We start from the raw sequence: 21642 nt of genomic DNA on the forward strand, positions 1-21642 counted from the left end.
ATTTATTATAGATAATCAGTGCTGCCTCGTTTTTCCTCATTCCTTGCAAGTTCCATATTTTTAGGATATCAGATGATAACTTTGCAGATGCAGTATCTATATTTCATGGCCATATCTGTATCTATACTAGTCCATGTAGTTTGATATATTTCTTTAAGCCAGTCTGATGTTTTAGTAACACTTTTGATGTCCAAAGGGCAGGCCTCAGATGAGCAGTATTCGGGGAAAGATTTGGGATGGCATTTCATGCTTTGTTGAATCTTCCAGTACAGGGAAGTTTAGAAGTTTTATTTTTTAAAGCAATGGACCCAAAAGCACGTAGCTGGCATTTGTAACCTGCCCTCTGAGCCCAGCCATGGGTGCAAGCTGAGCACACCAGAGCCCAAGGCTGCTGCCACAGAGCACAGGCCCAACCTTAGCACAGCGACTTGTGCATCTCTACAGCAAATAAAGCAGTGACCCAGTCCTAAAATTTGTCCCTTGGACAGCAGACCCCCGACTCTGATGATGCTGCCCACTACAGTTACCTCAAAGGGTGCATCCAGCTGCTCTAAATCACAGCCTCTCAGCTGTGACTGACAAAGCAAAGTAGGAGGCTGAGAGTGCCAAAAGCCAAGGGGTGGGAAGGACAGCAAAGGGGATAGACAAGGACAATTTCACAGAGCAGACAAAGTGGCTTAATTAGCAAGCTGTTTTGAGCACACTGCTTATCCTTTTGGGATAGCAAAGCCAAGGAAGACCATGCCTTGCTATCTCCCATGAAAGCGTCTTGAAGAACCTGCTCTAACAACGCTTTTTCTCCGGGATTATCTAGCTCTTCTCAAAGGACCACTGTATTCAGAAGTGAGCTTTGTCAAGCTGTTGATGTCGTGTCACCTGGAGTCACTGCCATGACTCTGTTCATTCCACAGTGTTTATAATAATTCTCACGTGGAAGAGAGCTGCCTAAAGTGAGCTATGAGGAGCACACACACTTTTAACTGGGGAAAAATGAGACAGGTATAATAGGCTCAACTGGGGCAGGCTTGCTGCTGTAATTACTTTGGTTTTCAATGCACTTTCATGTTTCATGTGAAATTAGCTGGTAGCATACCCAGATATAGTACATTGGACTTCTCAGCATCTTGCTTCTTGTAGCACAGCATTGCTTTGTTCTCTCTGAAGAGAATTCTGCTCCCCAGCTGAACTCTGGGACCAAACTTGTGCACATCCTGAACTCAGCTCCAGCATAAGCTGCTTACCAGCAGCAGCTAAGCAGTAAAAAGTGACTGACAAACTTCAGCATAACTTGCCTTTTTACCTCTAGGTCCTTGCTTTTCTTCTGTTCAGTCTAAACCATGGTCCTGTCTCTTGCCCTCAGGGTGAGGGATTTCAAGACTCTCTTGGAGGAGAGAGGTTACAGCTTTATTTTCCCACATCCAACCCCTTCTGATACCCACTCAAAACCCAGAGAGACGATGCAGTTGAAGCTGGGCTCTCCCAGTACTGACAGATGGCCCCACACAGCGAGCCAGTGACACTCCTGGGCAGAGCCTTTGACCACAGCGTGAGCATGGTGCTGAACCTCTGACCATGAGAGCGAAGATGACAAACTCATCTTAGCTCAAGAGCCATACACAGCAATGCCAAGTTAATAAAAAGCCAACAGCATTACAGATAAATGTATTTTAATTAGGATTAAATACTATCTCAAGGTATCTTGAAATCGCACTTGTACTGTACTATCAACAGCCAGAGGCAATAAAAAAAAAAGTCTGAAAACGTAGAAGTTGTAGCATCCAACACATGACAGTAAGTGCTGCCATTTAAAGCAACAAACACCGCTCCCAAGAACAGATATTCTTAGAGGAAAAAGTTGTAACATTTTTGTATGGACAAAAAAAAAAAAAGTAACTTGAAGACTAGAAGAAATATATTAGTGCCTGCCTTTTTAAAAGTTTTTTTGTTGTTTTTCTTTTTTCTTACATTAAATACAGTTTTCTTTAAAAGCAAGGTACTTTCTAAATTCATGGTTTATATACTGTATGTACACAAGAGCAGAACATTGTACAGTGTTTTTGGATAAAGCAGCACTAACTAGCTGTAAGCTGGTACGGTGTTGCTGACCCAAAAAGCAAGATGACAAGTTAAGCACTCTAGGAGAAGTATCTCCATGGTTGGTATGAGAAAAGTAAAGTATCATGTATGTACAAACTGACCGTTCAAACAAACCCTGCCAACTCAACATCATTTGCCGTGGAACTGCACATGCTGCAGCTGATCAAAGGAAGCCTGACTGCAAGAGCTGGTCTGAGACCCAAAGCAACCATTTCCTTTCAGTAACAAGGTGCATCACCCATGCAGAGAGAACTTGCACAAGTCATTATTGCAACACGTCACCCCGGGCTCCGGGGGGGAGCGGATTCTTACTGCAGCCTCAAGCCAAGGAGACACCTGCACTGTTTCTTCACTACAGGAAAGACAAAATGCCCCAACCAAACCATTTGAAATTGAGATTAAAGCTAATTGAAATTGAGATTAAGTATCTGTATGCGCCTGGCCTTTCTGCCCACAGTTACAGATTTAAGCAGAAAGTTTGCACCCCACTATCACCAGTTCAGACTAAAATGGAGGGCAGTGATTTCCATCATTAGTGCAACATTAACTCCTATACTCTATCAATCAAAGTGACTGACTGCTCCCCAGACACACAACATGCCTATTCAGGTCTTACAAAACTGGTTTCAAGTTTGTAGCCTTTTTTTTTTTTTGTCACCCCATTAAACTCATTAAACTCATTAAACTCAGGAGTAGTCTGTATCCTGTTCAAAGCCAATTGAATCAAAATATGACCTTTATTCTAGGGTTAGCAGTGGGGCAGAGATTAAGGTTCTTCTTGTTACACATACTTTTAAACATCATTCAGCTTATGCCTTCAGAAGAGGTTATTTGCTGTACTTTCAGGAAGTTGTTCATCTTTGTCTTACACACTACACTGGTTCAAGGAACTGAATGTTCCTTCTTTGATGAGGACAGAAGTGAGACAACTTGTTTCTAAACTGCATAAACTTAAAAGTTTCAAGTTTTAATGGTGTAAAAAAACTGACATTCAATTACAGTTAAGATAAACTTGCTACACAGCAAACTGCATCCAAATCTACCAGTTACTGATGGGACCTTTAAATTAACCATCAACAAGTTATTCAAGGCATCCAGACCTGGAAACATCAGATCACCCAGCCAGTGAGCCAGCAACTCCCTCCCCCTTTTCATGAGGCTTTAACAACTGCAATTGATGTGACCTCAGCACTGGAGACAATGACTCCAATCCCCAAAAAGGTTAGGGAGATCCTGTGTAAAGCCCAATGCAATATGCATTAGTGTCACGGAGCAGGAAGATCCCAGTGTCTACTTGTTAAAAGTTCACACAAACCATACAGATACAGACAGGATGAAACACAGACTCAAAAGGATCCATTATGCTTGAAGAAAATTCCAAATAAAATGACATCTTCTGCACAGCCCAGCCCCAGACACAGCCACACCTTTATCTAGTATAATAAACTCTGTAGTAAACTGTTTTTGACCTCCATAGAGAGTAAGAGTTGTCAAATTTAAGAAGATAAACTCCTCTCCCTGGGTACTGGTGGCTGCCAGCATACACTTCTTCGTGACAGTCTCGTCTGTACACAGGCACTATTTCATCTAGCTGAGGCTTGTTGGCATTCTTTTTGGCTTTTTCTTCACTGCTAGTATTTTCTGCAAGGGAAAAAAAAAAGGGGTGTCAGTGAACATGGGTGGATGCTTTACAAGAGAAAGTCAGACTAATCTCTAGGGGACAAGGCCCTCTTTGTTAGTTTAGGAATGAGGAGTCACAGGGATTCATACCAAGTCTGGGGCTGAAGCACTCAGAAGCAGGAGGAACAGCAAGCATGCTCACTTTATCATGACTTTTACAGTTTGATATTGAAACTCACCACAGCCATCTCCCCAGCACAGCCAGGTCACTTTGTGGAGATGCCAGCCTCTAGTTTTCAGTAAGAAAATCACCCACCACTGATGTGACATACTGACTAGCACAGACTACTTGGTAGTGAAAGGACCCAGAAAGCCACTGCTTCCTAGGTCAGAGCAGCTCCTTCCAAGCAAATCACATGCTCATTTCAAAACATTTTTGTGATGGTATGCTAGACTCCTCCACAGGCAAAGGCTGTGACCTGCGTCTCAGCCACCATCAGGACTTGCTCTCTGAAGCGGTGTTGCTGCAGCCTCTAGGAAACTTCCTCCCTAGAAACACCTCTTGAACAGCAAGACAGGATTTTCCCTAAAGTTTCAAAGTAGAGATGCACTGCACTCTGTTACAGCACGGGTTTCAGTTTAGTTTACTGAATAGCTGACTTGGGAAAAGGATTTCCCCAGCATTAACCTGTCTGTGATCCAAGGAGGGGACTGAAGTTACTTGCAGAAGTGCAGTTTCTATTTAAAATTGAAAGCATGACTCCAGCCAGATGGAAGCCAGGGAAAGCAGGAGATCACACAAGACCATCAGCGGGGGTTTCCCTCACAGCAAACTCTGGCAGTTTACACACATAAGCGTGCTTACCTTCCTCTTCCTCCTCATCATCACTGGACTCGCTGACATGCACACTGACTGCAGTATTAGGGGAGTCTGTCCATTCAAAATACACCCCAAAACCAATGTCATAATTGTCTGTAGCAAACTCCCAAAAGAGGTAAGACCCCTCTTCATGAGTTGGTACTCTGACTGTAACCACTTCTCCTCGGCCCACTGTGATCACAGAGTCTGCATCCTGACGGATTTTTTCCTTGAAGTCTTTTATCTGGGGTCGTGTCCACATGGATGGGGCAGCGATTACTGGGACAGAATCTGGAGAGAGGGGAGGAAATACTCCAGTTAGGCTTTGTTTCAGTTATCTCTGATGCATACTTAAGTGGGCTTTGAAGCACTTAAGGGCCCCAAGCATCACAGTTGCTACCAATAATTTTTTTTTTAACTGAAGAAGCAAGTTTCATCTCTGAAAAGAAGTATGAACCAGTGCAAATTTAGTTATAAGACTACTAAATGCTACCAGTTCACCCATCCACTACATTTAGACCAACAGTGCTTATGCTGAAAAGCCTCAGAAGGCAAATGTACTGCAACAGGTGAAAGGTTTATATTGCACAGAACCCTTCGATGGAAGCTCTTTAAACAGCTCTGACCCAGTTCAAATAAAACTGAGCATATTTCTGCCCAGAACAGCTTCGTGCTAGAACTTTTACGCTCCTTTCCTTCACGTTTAGAGTGACAGGAGGCTCTGGATCCCATCAGCTTTGCTGAAATGCTTTTGCTGCTTCCTCTTTCACCCCCTCTTCTGAAGCTGAGCTTTGCCTATGCAGTATTATCCTCCCATTAGAGACAGCAGTCCCAGGAATCAAACTTAGCTTTTCCATAGGCAAATGAAGCCAAACAAAGAACCACAGTAACCCTACTTAGGACACCTGAATCCTAAGAAAAGCTTTTGCTATTTATTTTTAATTAAGAAATTCAGCTAGTCCCACCTTTTGGTCCATTCTCCAGTGCTTCTTCCAAAACCTCTGGATCCAACTCTTTTTCAGGGCTGTCTGCATGTGCACTGGCCTGCCCATTAATGGATGGGGTGTCCCCTGGGGCAGGGGTGTTCACCTTCGATGCAGTAGTTAGGGGTGTCCCTGTTGCTGCCACCACTGCATCCTGCTGCTTCTGTAAGGCTGCCTAAAACAACAGGAATTGACTAAGTCAAGTACAACCAAACCCTCACAAGATGCCAGTTTTACACTTTCCAGCAGAAGGTATAAAGACAATTTAAAGAAAAAACCTCCCCCTCCACCCTACAAGGGGGCTTGACCCAAAAGACCAGAAGCAGCACACAATAACCAGTTACATCTACTCAGCCCCTAGGGATGTGAAGTCACTTGGTTCCAGGCTGGTGGATACAAACAACAACAACAACAAAAAAATCAACTTCCAACTTTTAAATTAATTATGGTACACACAAACTCTTGCGCTTCACTATGGAAGAAATGTTGTAGGAATGAAAAACTATCAAAGTTAGAAGTGTGGCTTCTTTGCTGGGGTTGTTTTTTTTTTTGCTGGCTGGAAGGGCTCCATCCAGCCTGAGCGCATCCAGGTCTAAAAAGAGCTGAGTATTGAAGGTCTATTAGCTACTTGCCAATGGATGAGTTAAACAGAGAACTCTCTTAAGCAACTTCCCTGTCCCTCATTATCAGTCCAGAGAAACAACACAGGCTTTTTTGTTGGGACAGGGAAAAGATATAAGTGACAGTGCCACTTTAAAGGATAACCTAATAATCACAAGATTTTGATGAGCAAATGGAATATAAGCATCCTGCAGGAATATGAAGACAATATAGAAAGTTAAGATTTCAAATTTAAGCAATTGCACAGATGCTGTCCAGATTTCACTACTACAGCAGTTTTGTGCACTGAGAGAAAGGTGGTGTGAACTTTCCTACCAAATTGCACAGAGCCTTTCCAAGATTAATTGCACCAGAAGCTGACCAGCAGCTTCTGCAGACCAGCAGAACAGCACTTTCTAAGTGCACTAACAGACCCCAGTGCAGCTGACTCACAGGCATCCAAGTAAAGCATTCCTCAGAACTGTTACAGAAGCTACATGAGGGAAGTCCAAAGAGTAATTATAACAGGGCAGAAAGTCTCTTTCCTACACCACTTTAGCTCCACCCAGCCATGCTTTGGCTTAGAAGAGAGCTCTAAAGACCATCTAGTTCCACACCCCTGCCATAGGAACAGACACCTTCCACTAGACCAGGCTGCTCAGAGCTCCATCAAACCTGTCCATGAACACTTCTTGGGATGGGGTTTCCACAGCTTCTCTCGGCAATCTGTGCTAGTGTCTGACCACCCTCTCTGTAAAAAAAGAGTCTCCCTTATGTTCAATCTAGACCTGCACTCTCACTGATGAAAACCTTTGCCCCTTGTACTGTCACTACAGGCCCTGGTAAAAAGGTCTTTCTTTGTGTTTTTTTTATAAATATTGTGTTTTTTTAGGAACTGAAAGGCTGCAGTGAGGTTTCCCCAGAGCCTTCTCTTCTCCAGGCTGCACAGCCCCAGCTCTCTCAGCCTGTATTCATAGCAGAGGTGCTTCAGCCCTCTGAGCATCTTTGTGGCCTCTGGACTCGCTCCAACAGGTTCACATCTTTCTTATGCTGGGGACTCAGAGCTGGATGCAGCACTGCAGGTGGGGTGTCATGAGAGCAGAGCAGAGGGGGAGAATCACTTCTCTCCCTCAATCTTCTGGACACACTTTTTTCCTGCATCTCAGGATACAACTGACTTCCTGAGCTGCCAAAGTGCATTGCCAGATCTTACCCAATGTTTCTCTCACCAGAGAGAAACAGCTCTGCAGGACAGCTCTCAACCCTTTCACCCCCCAAGACTGTTTTGATACTGGGTAGCACCCTGACTTGACCCACTGCAGAGGCCTTGTTGGACTTCTTGATGTTCACATGGCTTCCTTCCTTGGACATTGCTTTACTGAGGGCATCAGCCTCCACAAAATACAAATGACTTAACAGGAAATTAGTTAATGAACTTTAGGTCTTTAGCTCAAGAACAGACCTCAGGCTAGCAGCTACAGTGTGTCCTCCTACCTAAATCATGAGCAGCTTATTGCAGGCAAGCAACTTCAGCAGGTATTAGTACCTGATGAAGTCATGCAATAGGTGCAAAAGGAGAGAGAAGTCAGCAGTGCTCAGGCTGGCAAGGAGAAGCAACCTCCAACCCAGCAACGATGCTACAGTGCTGCATATGCATGTTCAGCTACAAACACAGGGCTGACCACAGCCTGCTGCTCAGCACAGATCTCCAGGAGAGTCACCTAAAGAGGTCTGTTCATGCTCAGATACACTGGTATGTCATTAAATTACACACACACACACACCACCAATGCTGCAGCAGAGCTGCTCACATTTCGTCTCCAATAATAATAATATTGAACCAAGTCATTAGTAAAAATTGCTTAGTGTTTTCTTAATTAACAGCTGCTTCAGAAGACTACTCTGAAAGAAGAAATAAATAAAGGGGCTTTGGTGTTTGAATTTCAAGCAGCATTAGTCACTAGCATGGTAGCTCTCCCTGCAGCAATTATCTTTTCAAGGAGAGAACAGCAGACAAGTTAATGCGTCCCAGTGACAGCCTGGGACACGAAGCCAGCGTTCCTCAGTGACAGCCTGGGACACGAAGCCCAGGTTTCCCAGCCATACCTGCTGCTGTGCAAGCTGGACCTGGTAGAGCTGCTGCATGTACTGCTGGTAGTGCTGCTCCTGGAGCTGCCGGATGAGGATCTGCTGCTGCTCGTAGTTGCCGGGATACTGCTGGGCCGCGTACTGCTGGAACTGCACGGCCGTCTGCGAGTTCAGCGCTGCCATGATCTGCTGCCTGCCACGGGGAGCACAGCACGGCCTTACCAACAGCTCAGGGCACTGGGGAATCCCTGCATTTAACTGGCTTTGAGGCCACTGAAATCACTTCATTCCATTCTGCAAAGCCCAATTAAAATAAATCTATGTAACGGACTGGAACCCAGAACTAACGCAGATGTGAGTTTTGCCTAAAAATATGCTGAGAACATAAAGAAGGAAGCAACACTTTCTACCCAGTGTTTGAAAGCATCAAATGTTAAAACAACAAGAGCTCTTACATAATTCTTAATCTGTAGTCTGATAAAGAGGTAGTGCTACACAAAACCCACATGACTAAACTTCTCAAACAAGCTAAGGAAAAAACCCACATATGCTTTTTCCAAAAACCATCCTTCCAGCAGATCTTCTATAAACATTGGTAGGAACAAACCTGCTCTGGCACAGCACACCAATGCTTTTTAGTGAATCTAAGAAAAACACACCACGTAACTATCTTAGTTTTCCTGGTCTGTATGCAAACAAATATGAAAAACATGACTGACGGGGGCCTAATTCAGGAATGACAACAACAACAAAATGCTGCCAGATGGGGCATCTGCATCTCCAGTAAACTCAACTGCTGAAACTTCAGGGGGAACACATGGGTTACATATGCACAGGCTGTTTTTCTCCTCTCTCCAAAGAACTAACAGAAATTCTATGGCTAAATGACAAGATAGATCCAGGGCCTGTCTCACATTACATCCATCAGTGACCAGCTATCAATGTTTCAGAGGAAGGAAGAAGTATCACACAATTTCAAGAAAAATTCTTTCCTTCTCACTCTTCTTCCATTCCCAAAAATCACATTCTAAAGCACCATTTTACACTGGTCTAATATCCCAAAGAGCAGGATTTAGTGCTTCTCAGCAAACTATGACCACTTTGGATACACGTGGTATCCACATTCCTTTTCTGTCTAAACTCTTTTATCTCTGTAACCTGCTATGACCACTTAATACACAACTCCCATTCATGTGAAAAACACCCTGAACTTCAAGGCATACCACACTTCTTGTTACTTAGCACTGTGCAACACTTTTTATTGGATACATAAATTTATGTCTGTCTCTTACGCTCCTCTGGCTCTTACCATGTTTAACAAGCAGCAAAACTTGTGGTTTGATTATTTGCTCCCTTCTCAAAACCACTACATAGCAAGGACAGGATCTACTTCAGAGACACCCCCTGAAAAGACATTTTTATGGTGGAAAATAGTTGCTGACTGATGTGGAACAGCTTTACTATTCTCTTAAATATTACATGTGCAAAGCCAGATCTGTGTTTTCAGCATCTGGATGTGATGGGAACAATGAAATATAATTAGAACTGTATATTCCAAGTATACAATTGTCTCAAATGCAAGGCAGTTATTTTCTTTTAAGGGCTGCTTGTTTCTGCTACTCACTTTTGTTGTTCCATCCGAAGTTGCTCCTCCTCTATTCTCCTCCTCTCCTCTTCTTCCCTTCTCAGTCTTTCCTCTTCTTCTCGCCTACGTTTTTCTTCTTCCTTTTGTAACCGCTCCCGCTCCTCCTCTTCACGCCGCCTTCGCTCTTCCTCTTCTCTTCTGCAACATCCACTCAATAAGCCATTTCAGCACTCCTAAAATCCTAGGATCAGTTATTCTCAACATGCAGTAACCTGCCTTTTGCCCACCCAGTGAGATTTTGTGACTTGTGTCATCTCCTCACACTTAAATTGGCCTGGAGAAGTGTCTTACTGGACACATGAAAAATCCACATTACTGCAGAGTTTTACGGCACTCAGCAGCATGACACGGGTAAATTCTGTGTTACAATTTGATATTGATGCTAACCTGTTACTATGCTACCTGTATAGCAGAAAAAATTGCCTGGAAGCTTTAAACACATCTTTAAAGCTTTCACACATGTTCAATAATGATGTGGATACTATGGCTTAATAATCACACCTGGAAGCAATAATAGGACAGCCTTTGTCAAGCTGCTAATCCATATTAGAAGAGAAGTTTAGAACTGAATTTAATATTCTCTGTATATTTAGTCCACAGACATATTGGGACAGACATCTTGTGAAGCATTTCTTCTTAAGCACATGACAGTGTCAGCAAAATTTTTAAAACTCCTAAACAACCACCCATTACTGGCAAAGTAAAAAGGCTTAAAGAGATCAAATGGTACCACAGCCACCTACACCTCAAGCATTTCCCTTTGCAAGACAACTCCAACCAAAGCTAGCTGTGATACTGCCCACAGGCCAAGAGTTACACTCATAGATGCCAACACCAAAGCACCCAAATGTTACCTTTTCTTTTCTTGCTCTTCTTTCTCTATCTTGTGAGAAGTGACATACGTTGAGAACAAGTGGCAGCATCTATGTAGGAGCTTGACAAATTCTGTCATAGCTTTTTGCTTTGACATGTTTCCAAGGGCAGCCCATTCCTTCCTGAGAGAGAGAATTCAGCTGAAATAACAGACTCAACTCTTTTCAAGCCAGTAGTGAGCACTGACAATCCAGCAAAGAAAAAAGTTGGAAGACCAGGAACCAAACATTATCATTTGCAGTTTCAGAGAACCTACAACTTTGTCCTAAAGACAATGTTCTCTTCTGCCTGCACAATGTTCTCTTTTCTTCTGTCTTTAAAATAGATATAACTCAGCTCTTATGTGAAATTCCATACATCCCATCAACCCAACTTTGAATTCTGAACTATGTCCAAAAACTTCCCAGCTACAAGTGAACCTGAAGTATTTTTTAACCTCCTTCCACTCTAGTTTGTGGAAAAAAAAAAGTATACATTCTCCTGAATGAACAAACATGGCAGCAACTATTGATTACAGCACTTGAGTTAGTTGAAAGAAACAGCCTTGTTCTTCCTAAGAAAAGCTGCATTCTTTTGTGCAAAAGCAGTGCACTGGGTCCACCTCAGAGAAGCCAATGCTGTGTTACACACTGCCTTCACTCTAGAACACTAAAAAGAGCAACGAGGAACATGAGAAGTGCAGCCTGAGCTGCAAGCAACACAAGAGACATACCTGAGACTTCCCAGGTCTCATAAAAGATTTACTCAGAGTTTGAATGCATCAGGTTTTAATTTTCTGACTTCAGAAATTATCTTTGGTGTTAGGACTAGCTGTGGTGAATGCTTCTACCAATGGCAAAAAGCTTGGCCTGCTGTAACCACGGTGTGAAGCTCGGATGAAACATGGCCCTGCACATTAATGCATCTTAAACTGCTACGAGAAACTGGACTGGCAGCAGAGCAGCTTCTAGTGGGTTTGGAAAAAATAACAACCCAATAATCTTCTATTAGTTCCTGTATTGAACTGTGACAATCTGAATTGTTCAAATACATATTTGAAGAGGCCACTTTCCACTACCACAGACACTTGAGATAACACGAATACTTGAAAAAGAAATTGGATGATGTTATCTTCTCACTGGAAAAGCAGAGTTAAGATCAACAAAAGCACCAGCCCTTTTACCTTCTATCATTCCCCAGCACATCAAAGAATCCAACTTCAGGGCAAGTGTCAGGGTTATAGGGTCCCAGCAGAACCTGCTTGTGCAGTGCCACAAGTTTGAGCTTTTCTTCATATGTTGGATGAAAGGCTTTGCCATCTTTTTCTGTAGGGAAAAAAAAAATTAAAGAAATTTTCACTGTTGTGATTAATTAAGCACAGAATATGAATGACGATGTTGCATAACCATACCATGGTTAAAAAAGAGAGAAAATAATAAAAAAAAGAGAGAAAAAGTCAAGTCACAAAAGGTTAGACAAATTAAGTTAGTTCTACTTAAATAAAATATAGATCTGTCCAGAAGAAACACATCTATTTCAGCTAATGAAGACTTCAGTGTGGAGTGCCTTGCATCCCACTATCTACAGCCAGTCTTAGTGAGTCAGTTATCACATAAATATTTACATTAATTTGTTGAACGTCACACCATATGGATCTGTATCTCCAAAATATTTAAAAACCTTAACTGAATTCAAATGTGTCTGCCAAGTCTACTCTAGTGTGCACAGGAAGGATTTTCCACAAAGAAAGACGTGATGTTAACTTTATAAACTGCTCTCCTTTCATGCTTTTCACATTGATGAGAGCAGAACAACCAAGGTTGAAGGCAAGGAGAACTTCAGAGAGGAAAAATTAAGAGTCAAGGAGAGTTTTCCTTGAGGGAATACAACTGCTGCCCCTGGCCAAGGCAACTGGAATAGCCCCTGACAATGAAAAGCCTTGCAGCTGACTCCATCAGCAAAAACACATACGGTGAACTCCGACAATAAGAAGGCAACATGAGCCTGAACATGTTCCAGTGGCTCCACAGGAACATCTTCTGAAGCATTCCCAGTTAGATCGCACCATGCTTTTATTGGTAAGAAGATACTTGCATTGATTTAAAATGATATATGAATTAATCAGCTAGGACTTATCTCAACACATTTAAATTGTCAAAACAAATCAAAGAAACAGGCATTACTCTGTGTGACTACACTGCTCATTAAGAAAAATACATTTTTCTTGAACAGGAAAACAAATAAACAAGCACCATCTCCTTTTGGAAGAGCTGAAATGAGGAAGCTACTTCCAGAGGTAAAAGATAGTCACTTCCCATGACTGCACTGCTATCAATGTAACTGGGAGCTGAAGACAAAGCTGCCAGTCATTCCCAGTTCTCCTTCGGAGCAAGTTGTTTACAGCCCCAAACTGAACAGTCCACACCTAAATTTCAGGCTGACACATCCTGCGAAATTGCTTGGCAGACACTTATGAACAGTTATTAATAGAAAAAGAAGTGAATCTTAAAACGAGAGGGGAAGGAAAATACCCCTACTGCAGCTTACTGAGAAACTCAGAGCACAGACTTCTGGAAATCAGAAACAATCCCAGCAGGAAATGCTTGCAGGTCGCAGCAAGACTCTTATTTTTGACAGAGAAAGTTCACTACATTGCTGGACTTACTCAGCTGAAACATCACAAGGAACCGCTACATGCATGCAATTTGTTTTAAAGCCACAATCAAATGATTAGGAAGGCAAATATTTAATTACTTATCATCCATTCTTAGAAGTCCACATCACTCTTGCAGAATTTCAAGTATTTGCTCTTGTCCCAGTGTCACACAACCTTTACAGCAAATACAGCTGCCAGCTTCAAAAACAGAAGCCTTTCTCCACAGAAATATCTACTTCCAAAAATATCTGGCAGGGTAGAAAACCGGGAGGATGTAAAAACTGAACCAGTGTATACAATGAAAGGACAGGAGGCAGCTGACACAAACTAAAGTATAGGAAATGCCACTTAAGCATTTTTATGCGATTTTATTTTGTTTGTTTGCTTGAAGTTGGTGGGGTTTTTTTTGTTTTTTATGCTGCTTTGTTTTATAAACTGACACTGATTGAGCACTGAAACAGGTTGCCCTGAGAAGGTTTTAAGTCTCTATGACTGAAAATGTTCAAAACCCAAACAGAGACAGACAGTGCTATGAAGCCTGAACTGAAAAGGAGGGCTAAACCTGACAATGCCCAGCAGTCCCTTCCCACCCCGAGTTTGTGATCCTTAAGGCATGCAAATAACCACATTCTGGTAAGCTTGCAACTCCTGCTCTCAGGCCTTCCCAAGAGCCCTTTGGCTTTTCCTCAACTCTTCACACTTTATACTCAACTCAGAATTTACTTATTAGCTAACAAGCACTTCCATTAGCCTCAATAAACAGCATGTACTTTGCAATACTACTTCATATCCTGGGGCATCGTGCTACAAAGCAAGTCAATTGACAAAAGGTACCGCACTGAACTTTTTACAGGCTTCTGAGCAAAGTATGATTCTCTAGGGGGTCCCTATAGCACTGTTTAGTTTTCACAGCCTCTGTACCTACATCTGTCTGACAAAGCACACAGCTATTTGCTGTACTAAAACTGCAATCGAAGCCAGATAACATCATCGGTATTTGAATTCACTCCCGAAGAGAGTTAAAGTAAAAAAAACCCTTAATTTCCCAGGCAATTGTGCACAGCACATCTGCATTTACACAGAACGGGAGAAGTCAGACCTCATGCCCTAATTACTGAGAATAGCCAAAATCTGCATTTACAAAGAATGGTGACCCAAGGGAAGAACAACAAACAAGCTAAATAAAAGAGGGGGAAAGACAGAGGAGAAAAATACAAGACAAGCTTTCAGTGACTTGTAGATAATGTAGTTTAGAAGCAAATTATCAGAAAAACACTTGCAGCCAGTCAGACAGTGAAGGTAAGTTTCATACTAACTATTTTGCAGCTGAACTCTACAGCATAAACCACACTGTATAATCACCCCAAAGATCAGGAATTGCTGGTGTTTAACTGAACCAGAGGATCTGAATTCATCTGCAGAGTCAAATACGCCAAAAAGAGCATTAGTGTGTCTAGACAAGTAGAAGTGCCAAATGTATCCAAGCATCCGTGAATGCCATTTGAGCAGGCATTACCCACACACCTCGTACAGCTGTCGGGAAGTGGAAGCACATCAAAGAGCTCCAGGGAACACACTGAAAAATCCAAAGCATGTGCACAGCAGTAATACAGCAACTGTACAACCTTCCCTACACCGATGGTATCCCTGACACAACAAGTCCAGGAAGATGCTCAGTTTTCAACCACAACCGAAAGATGAAGCTGTTACTAGTAATGTGAGGGATTTATGTCACTGTGTGGCACTCTATTATTGACATGAATTGATAAAGGCCAAATTTAGACACAAAGTTGTTTAAGAAATATGCCTAAGAGATTACGTTGTGCAAGATACTGTTACTCCTCTGTAACTTCAGATTTTTCCCCCTTAGAAACACAGCACACCATGCTGCACCTTCCACTCCAGCTTCACCCAGTGCACCCACTGTAAATACCTAATTCCACTGGGATAGCATTCAGTTGAGCCATCTAGAAGTAGCTAGAAAACAATTTGTGAAGAGTGATTTTTCACCTCATAGCTTTTAAAAGAAGTCACATATGTTAATTCTATTCATTTGCAACATTTTAATGAGTAAGACCAAAACTGAGAAGAGGACTGAAATGCTGCCTGCAGAGCCCAGCTCACTCTTACACTTCTAATCCTCCTCTCCTGAAAGTGTGTCCTGCATCAACAGAAGAAATACTGACAGGCCCTTCCAATTAAATATGATCAAAGCACAACTTCACAAATGTAGATACATTACAGGGGTTTTCATATTCTTGACAACAAGAGCCTACTTAAGTTAAGAATTACAATCATACCATCAAATTAGTGCTCGAAAAAAGAGGTCAAACAATTAATTGAGAATGATGTTCTGCTGAGGTCGAAGATGCATTCTTGTTAGGATAAGAGGAAATAACTTAGGGCAGTCAAAGAAAATTAGAGTACTTAACATTCCAGGAGAGCTTTTAGATACCAAAATGATATGGTTGGTGTACTGTCTGCTCAGATGTGCTGCACTGCAAATCACTTTAGACGGTGCATGAACACTTCAGGGACCGTCATATATTGAAGGTTGGGTGCAATGGTATTTCAATGACAGGATGTGGAAAACAACAAAGCCAGGCTGATCCTGGGAGAGATTTGCTGCCAGAGCTATGCAAGCTACCCTCTCCTGCTTCACGACAGAACTCAAAAAGGTTATCTTCACTGGCATAGCCCTTACCAGCTCAGCAAGCAGAATAAGCCATCAGAAACACTTCTACTGTGCTAGATGCCCCAGGGCTCACAATTACAGGGATACAATGATTGTAACATGACTGTTCTCCACTGTACACTGGATCCAGCACAGTGGAGCAGCTTCTTAATGGCAGCCAAAATGCTGCTTGACAGAGCAGGAAGGGAAAGAGTGCATAAGGGAAAGAAGGCTCTTGTTTCCCACAGAAAAATGGACTGGAACACTGTTACCATCCATTTTCTATGCCTCTGTTATTCTGAAAAGCTCTTCACAAGCCATGACAAATGTTAAACAAAAAAAAAAGAAAAAAGATAGTGCCCATCTCCTGCACAGCCTAAGGCCTGACAGTTGAAGCGACCCAGGGTCAAGCATTTTAGATCTGCTTTAGATTTGTTTTTATCAGAGACAGAATAAAGTAGCTTTTGAGTCTCTTTGTTATCCTAGCCTAGTTTCCGTTATGTTTTTCACACTGTTTATACACGCTCTCACCCGGTCTTGTCTCTGAGCAATTCTGTTACCTGCAATATGCCACCACTGACAAGTGTTGGAAGTCATTGTAATAAGCAAACTCGAAGCATTTTGATCCGATTCAACTTCTCTTGGACAAAAGTACACCAAGAGTTACAGACAACTGGGGCTGCACAATGAAGCAGAAAAAAAAGCTGCTTAACTATCAGCATAGTTTTCAGAAGAATGGTTAGAAATGAGGTCTCAGCACTGACCTATTAACTTGGGCCACCCTTCAGACATATGTGTTGCCTCTTGAGGAGGAATCCCTATTTGCTCCTTGGCATGCACAGGGCTGCTAACCAAGCGTGCCCACTCCCACAGTTGTTCTGACAGCATGAAAATAATTTGGAAACAAGACCACTTATTTTTGGAGCTGTGCAGATATAGAACAAGCTGGCAGAATCAGTAACCCAAGTATTACAAGCTCCTGTAGCTCCCCATCAGATCTATAAATAAAAATCCGTGTGTTATGTTACTTTTAGGAAAAAATCTACAGATGAAATGATGGGCAATGACTTTGTGCGAGTTATTCCAGCCACAAGGATAGAGAAACAAGGTTTTCACTGGAAAGACTGACAACACAATTGAATGGGGAAAATTATCATCTTATGAGCACAACCATTAGTTACAAGAAATTGCAGAAGGCTAAAAAAGGAGCGGGAGTAAGCTGAAACATGCTGATATTAAGTTTTAATTTAAAAAAACAGCAACAAAAAAAACATTGCTAAGACAGCACAAGGCAAGGAACTGGAACCTACACACAAGTAACACCTCACCATCGGTAACACTTCACCATCAGAGAGCAGATAAAGCCAGAACATAAATTCTTTCAAAACGAGATATAACAGATACAGGTTATTGCTACATAGCAGCAATATAGATAAAGTCATTCACAGCATGTAACTTTTGCTCTGCAAACACAAGTTCACACTGTAAACTCACTGTACACTGTAAAAACAGGTTCCTGTAGAATATTCAATCCAAGACAGAAGAAGACCATGGCTGACCAACAGATGGAATTTGCTACTGCAGAGACATTTCTTCCTGCACCATTAAACACAACCAGGACTCTTTTAAGCAACTTATTTTACAGAAAGAATAGAGACATTAAGTACAATGCTTCCACAACCTAATAACCTGTGATACAAGAGGGGAAAAAAATTAAGATCTTATGATCTCTTATGCTTTTTTACAGTTTAAAAGAATAACATCTCTGTATATTAGCATGCTAACAAAATAACTACTTTGTGGAAAGGCATCAGAACAGGGCTTAAGAAAACTGCTTAGAGCATCCCATGCTCCTAACAACTACCGGGTGCAGGTCAGCTAATGTGAGGAAAGACAACTTTGTCCTTCCAGCAGCGTTTCCACCTGACAGCAGGGCTTGCCCTCATAAGAGGCAGCCTCCCTGGGAGGTCATCTAACAATTGATTGCCCCAAGACTGACCTTTCCAAGTGCAGAGCTTGTCTTCCCTAGTGCAGGCATGAGGCTGGACTCCCTGCTTCACCTGAAGCAGTGTCTGTCTGAAAGCCACAGGGGTGACACATTGCTGAAATGTGCTCAATGCAGTGAGCACAGCTCTTCCCTCAAATCCCTCCCCCTTTGGAGGAAATCAAGTGTGGCAAGATACCTTCCCATAGAAGCAAACCTGGCTACAGGGAATCCCAGCAAAAAAATTCTAGGTCTGCATCCCAGGTATTTCACAGCTACCTGCTGGGGCCATGGCGGCACACAGAATCATAGATCAATTAGGCTGGAAAAGACTTCTGAGACCATCGAGCCCAACTTACGACCGAACACCAACGTGTCAACGAGACCACGGCATTGAGTGCCACGTCCAGTCTTTCCTTACACACCTCCAGGGACGGGGATTCCACCACCTCCCTGGGCAGCCCACGGCAATCACTCTTCTTGTGCAGAAATTCTTCGTAATGTCCAACCTAAACTTCCCCTGGCACGGCTCAAGACCGTGTCCTTTCGTCCTGAAGCAGCCAAGCCAGCCCTGGAGCTGGCACACTGAGGAGAGGGCACGGCACCTCCCGCCGGGATCCGGGCTGTCAGCAGGCGCGGCACCGCTCACGGCGAGCTCTCCTCGCCCACGTCTGCGAGCCTTCCCTTCCCGTGCCACCGGCATGGAGCCCTGTCGCTCCGACCGCAGGCCGGGTGCTGCCACCCCCGGCAGTGCCACACCGCAGCCCGGGGCAGCCGCCGCTCCCGCCCCGGCTCACGTCCGGCACCAGGAAAAGCGCATCCCCGCGGGCCGCCGGGACACGCTGCTCGCCCCGGCACACCGAGCCCTCGGGGCCGCCCCCCGCGGCTCTCGGGGGACCCGGGGCTCCGCCGGAGCCCCACAGCCCAGCCCGGCGGGCGATGCCGCCCGGGGCTCCCCGGCGCCGGTGGCTGCCCCGTTCCGGTGGGGGTAGTGCGGCCAGGCTCACCTTTGAAGAAGCGCAGAGCCAGCCCGTAGAGCTCCTCCAGCGCGAAGCCCCAGCGCCGCTCCAGGCTCAGCGCCGCCTCCTCCGCCGCCTCGCCGCCGGCCTCCGGCGCTCCCGGGGAGCCGGGGCCCGCTCGGCCCCGCCCCGCCGCCGGCTCGCCCTGCGCCGGCCGCGCTTCGCAGGGCGGCACCTCGGCGTTGGGGCTCAGCGTCAGCCCGTCCACCGAGACCTCGAGCCGGTCCGAGCTCAGCACCGCCGCCATCCTCCACCGCCTCCCACCCGCCCTCCGCCTCCTGCTCCGCTGCGGCGGCCACGTCCCGACTTCCCGTCCCCTCCGACCCGGATCTTCCGGGCCCGCCCGCGGCCCCGCCCCGCCCCGCCCCGCGCCGCTGCTGCCGGGCCGCGGGAGGCGCCGGGCCACGGGGCTAGAGGCCGCCTGCTCCCTGCCCTCAGCGGCACCGCCTGCTCCTGGGCCTGGGCTGCCGCAGCCCGGGAATGCCGGCGATGTGAGTGTCTGCGGGAGCCGCCGCTGGGCAGCCTGTCCCAGCTTCTTGGTTGCTTGGTCGATAATGGTTTTTCAACAACGTTATCTCCCTCATGAGGAGAGACTGCGGGAGCTGGGCCTGTTAAGTCTGGAGAAGACAAACTGAGAGGGAATCTCGTTAATACATAAAAATATCTGAAAGCGCTGAGACTTTTCGGTGGTGCCCATGACAGGAAGTGGAGCAGTGGCCGCAAACTGTAACACAAGAAGTTCCACCTCAACTCCTCAACCTTTGGCTCTGTGGCTGGCAGAGCACTGGAACAGCTGCTCAGGGGGGTCATGGAGTCTCCCTCTCTGGAGACAGTCAAACCCCAATTGGACGCGTTCCTGTGTCACCTGCCTTGGCAGGGGTTTGGACTGGTGATCTCCAGAGGTCCCTTCCAACCCTAACCATTCTATGATTCTGTAAATGTGTTTTGGTCCAGCTGGAAGGTGGTGTGAGATCTTCCGCTGAACTCTTCTCCTCATCTCTCAGAAATCATGCTTCGGGCCTCACACAGGAGAAGAAAGAATGAGCCAGAGAAAGGAAAAAAGAGCACAAGGCAGTTACTTCTCCAAGAGCTGTGTCTGCAATTAGCTCATTCCCTTGTGACTGTGAAACATTGCCTACAATAATACTATTATCGTGTGCTGTGGAAGGGCAGAGAGTTGCTGCCATGCACGGCTGCAGAGGTTTATTCCCAGCTCACACAATCTTGTTTGCAGCATTTCGAGAGAGACTGTGTTAGCGTGGACTGCTTTTGGTCACATTTTTCAGCCAAACCAAGATTCAGGCTGCACACCTGGGAAATGGTACATTCCTGCCTGGTGGTTTGTGAAGCCAGTGCTAAGGAAGAGAACTGCACACCTCTGCAGCCTCCTGAAACTCAGGGGTGTGGGAATCTCACCTGTCCCCTCAAAGCCTGGGCCCCCTTCTAGGGTTATCCCCTGCAGTTTGTCACACTGCCTAGTTTATCTGCTGTTCAAAGTGCCTTTGGGTCCACCTGTTGATCTCTCAGGAATGTTGAAGAAATGTTATTGTCACACTTGCAGAGTGCTTAGAAGCCTTTGGGTGGAAGGGACAAGAAATGTAAAGATTTAAATTAAATTACTTCATTTCCAGTTAGTGTTTCTTGGGAGACAATGCCACTCAAGGCAGTTTACTACACATGGGGCAGAATTTGGTTTAGATGATGAGTCACCTAAGCTTCAAAATAAATTTTACAACTAACTGGAAATCCTTTGTAGCCTCTTCACTAACATTTTTGTTTATTAAGTATCGAATGTAACACCGTATGGTTTGTTTTTTCCTGCCAAAGATTGCAAAATGAGACTGTTCCATCCCCTTTTGTTGGCTGGAGCTCTCCAAAGCACACAGTTCTCTGTACTGACTGTTTCGTGCTACCCCACAGACCAGTCTACCAGCAGATAAATGATTTTATCTCCTCATACAAGCCTGCATGCTTCCTTACAGGTCTGTCACTTCAGCATCATATCCAGCCTCACTTCAACATTTAATAGTTAATTTATAAATAATTTCTATTGAAATTTCAGTTTTCAAAGTTTTGGTCTGACACATTTCCTGCTTGGCTCGAGGAGTATGTTCTTCATAAACATTTTCTTCTGGCATCAATTCTGCACTTTAATCCATAGTTCCTGCTTTAAGAAACTGAATTCTTTATCCTTAAAATGCATCCTTAGAGTAAGAGGAGATGAAATTCTGACTGATCCCTACTGATTTTCTGCTTCACCCAAATGGAAGAAAATGCTCACTTTCTATACTGTTAAAACCAGAGGTGTTTCTGCTTCATGGAAGGAGACTGGCCTGAAACCAGGCAGCCCTTAGTTTGTCTGTGCGTTTGGAGGCCAAACTAAATCCAAGATGCCAATGAGCTGATTTTGGAATAATTACAGGAAATTGATTTATCTCCTGGCAGGCTGTGTCCCATAGTGAACTCTTGGTGTGCTTAGCAAATGTGAGGCCATTCCTCATGCCAGATTTGCTCTGCCATGCAAGAGGCACGTGAGCTGGCACCAGCAGAACAGCTTTCTCCACA

At 44.4% G+C, this 21642-nt stretch overlaps 1 protein-coding gene across 1 annotated transcript; it reads right to left on the reverse strand.

The window, feature by feature from the left end:
• Positions 1–1650: 1650 nt before the first annotated feature.
• On the reverse strand, positions 1651–19337 carry ACBD3 (acyl-CoA binding domain containing 3). Its single transcript, XM_086870494.1, has 8 exons — positions 19066–19337; positions 11928–12069; positions 10747–10887; positions 9872–10030; positions 8266–8440; positions 5542–5734; positions 4583–4867; positions 1651–3738 (listed from the first exon to the last, which is right to left on the reverse strand). The coding sequence occupies exons 1-8, from the start codon at positions 19322–19324 to the stop codon at positions 3527–3529; spliced, it is 1566 nt and encodes a 521-aa protein (XP_086726620.1). The 5' UTR covers positions 19325–19337; the 3' UTR covers positions 1651–3526.
• Between the last annotated feature and the right edge of the window lie 2305 nt (positions 19338–21642).

The sequence above is a fragment of the Cyanistes caeruleus genome, chromosome 2 (assembly GCF_971803275.1).
Source record: "Cyanistes caeruleus chromosome 2, bCyaCae1.hap1.1, whole genome shotgun sequence".
Taxonomy (NCBI): Eukaryota; Metazoa; Chordata; class Aves; order Passeriformes; family Paridae; genus Cyanistes; species Cyanistes caeruleus.

Coding starts and splice junctions, on each gene's coding strand:
- ACBD3 (XM_086870494.1), bottom strand. CDS start 19,324: ATGGCGGCGGTGCTGAGCTCGGACCGGCTCGAGGTCTCGGTGGACGGG. Junction 12,070..19,065: donor GGCTCTGCGCTTCTTCAAAG/GTGAGCCTGGCC, acceptor TTTTCCCTACAG/AAAAAGATGGCAAAGCCTTT. Junction 4,868..5,541: donor ACTGGAGAATGGACCAAAAG/GTGGGACTAGCT, acceptor CCCTCTCTCCAG/ATTCTGTCCCAGTAATCGCT.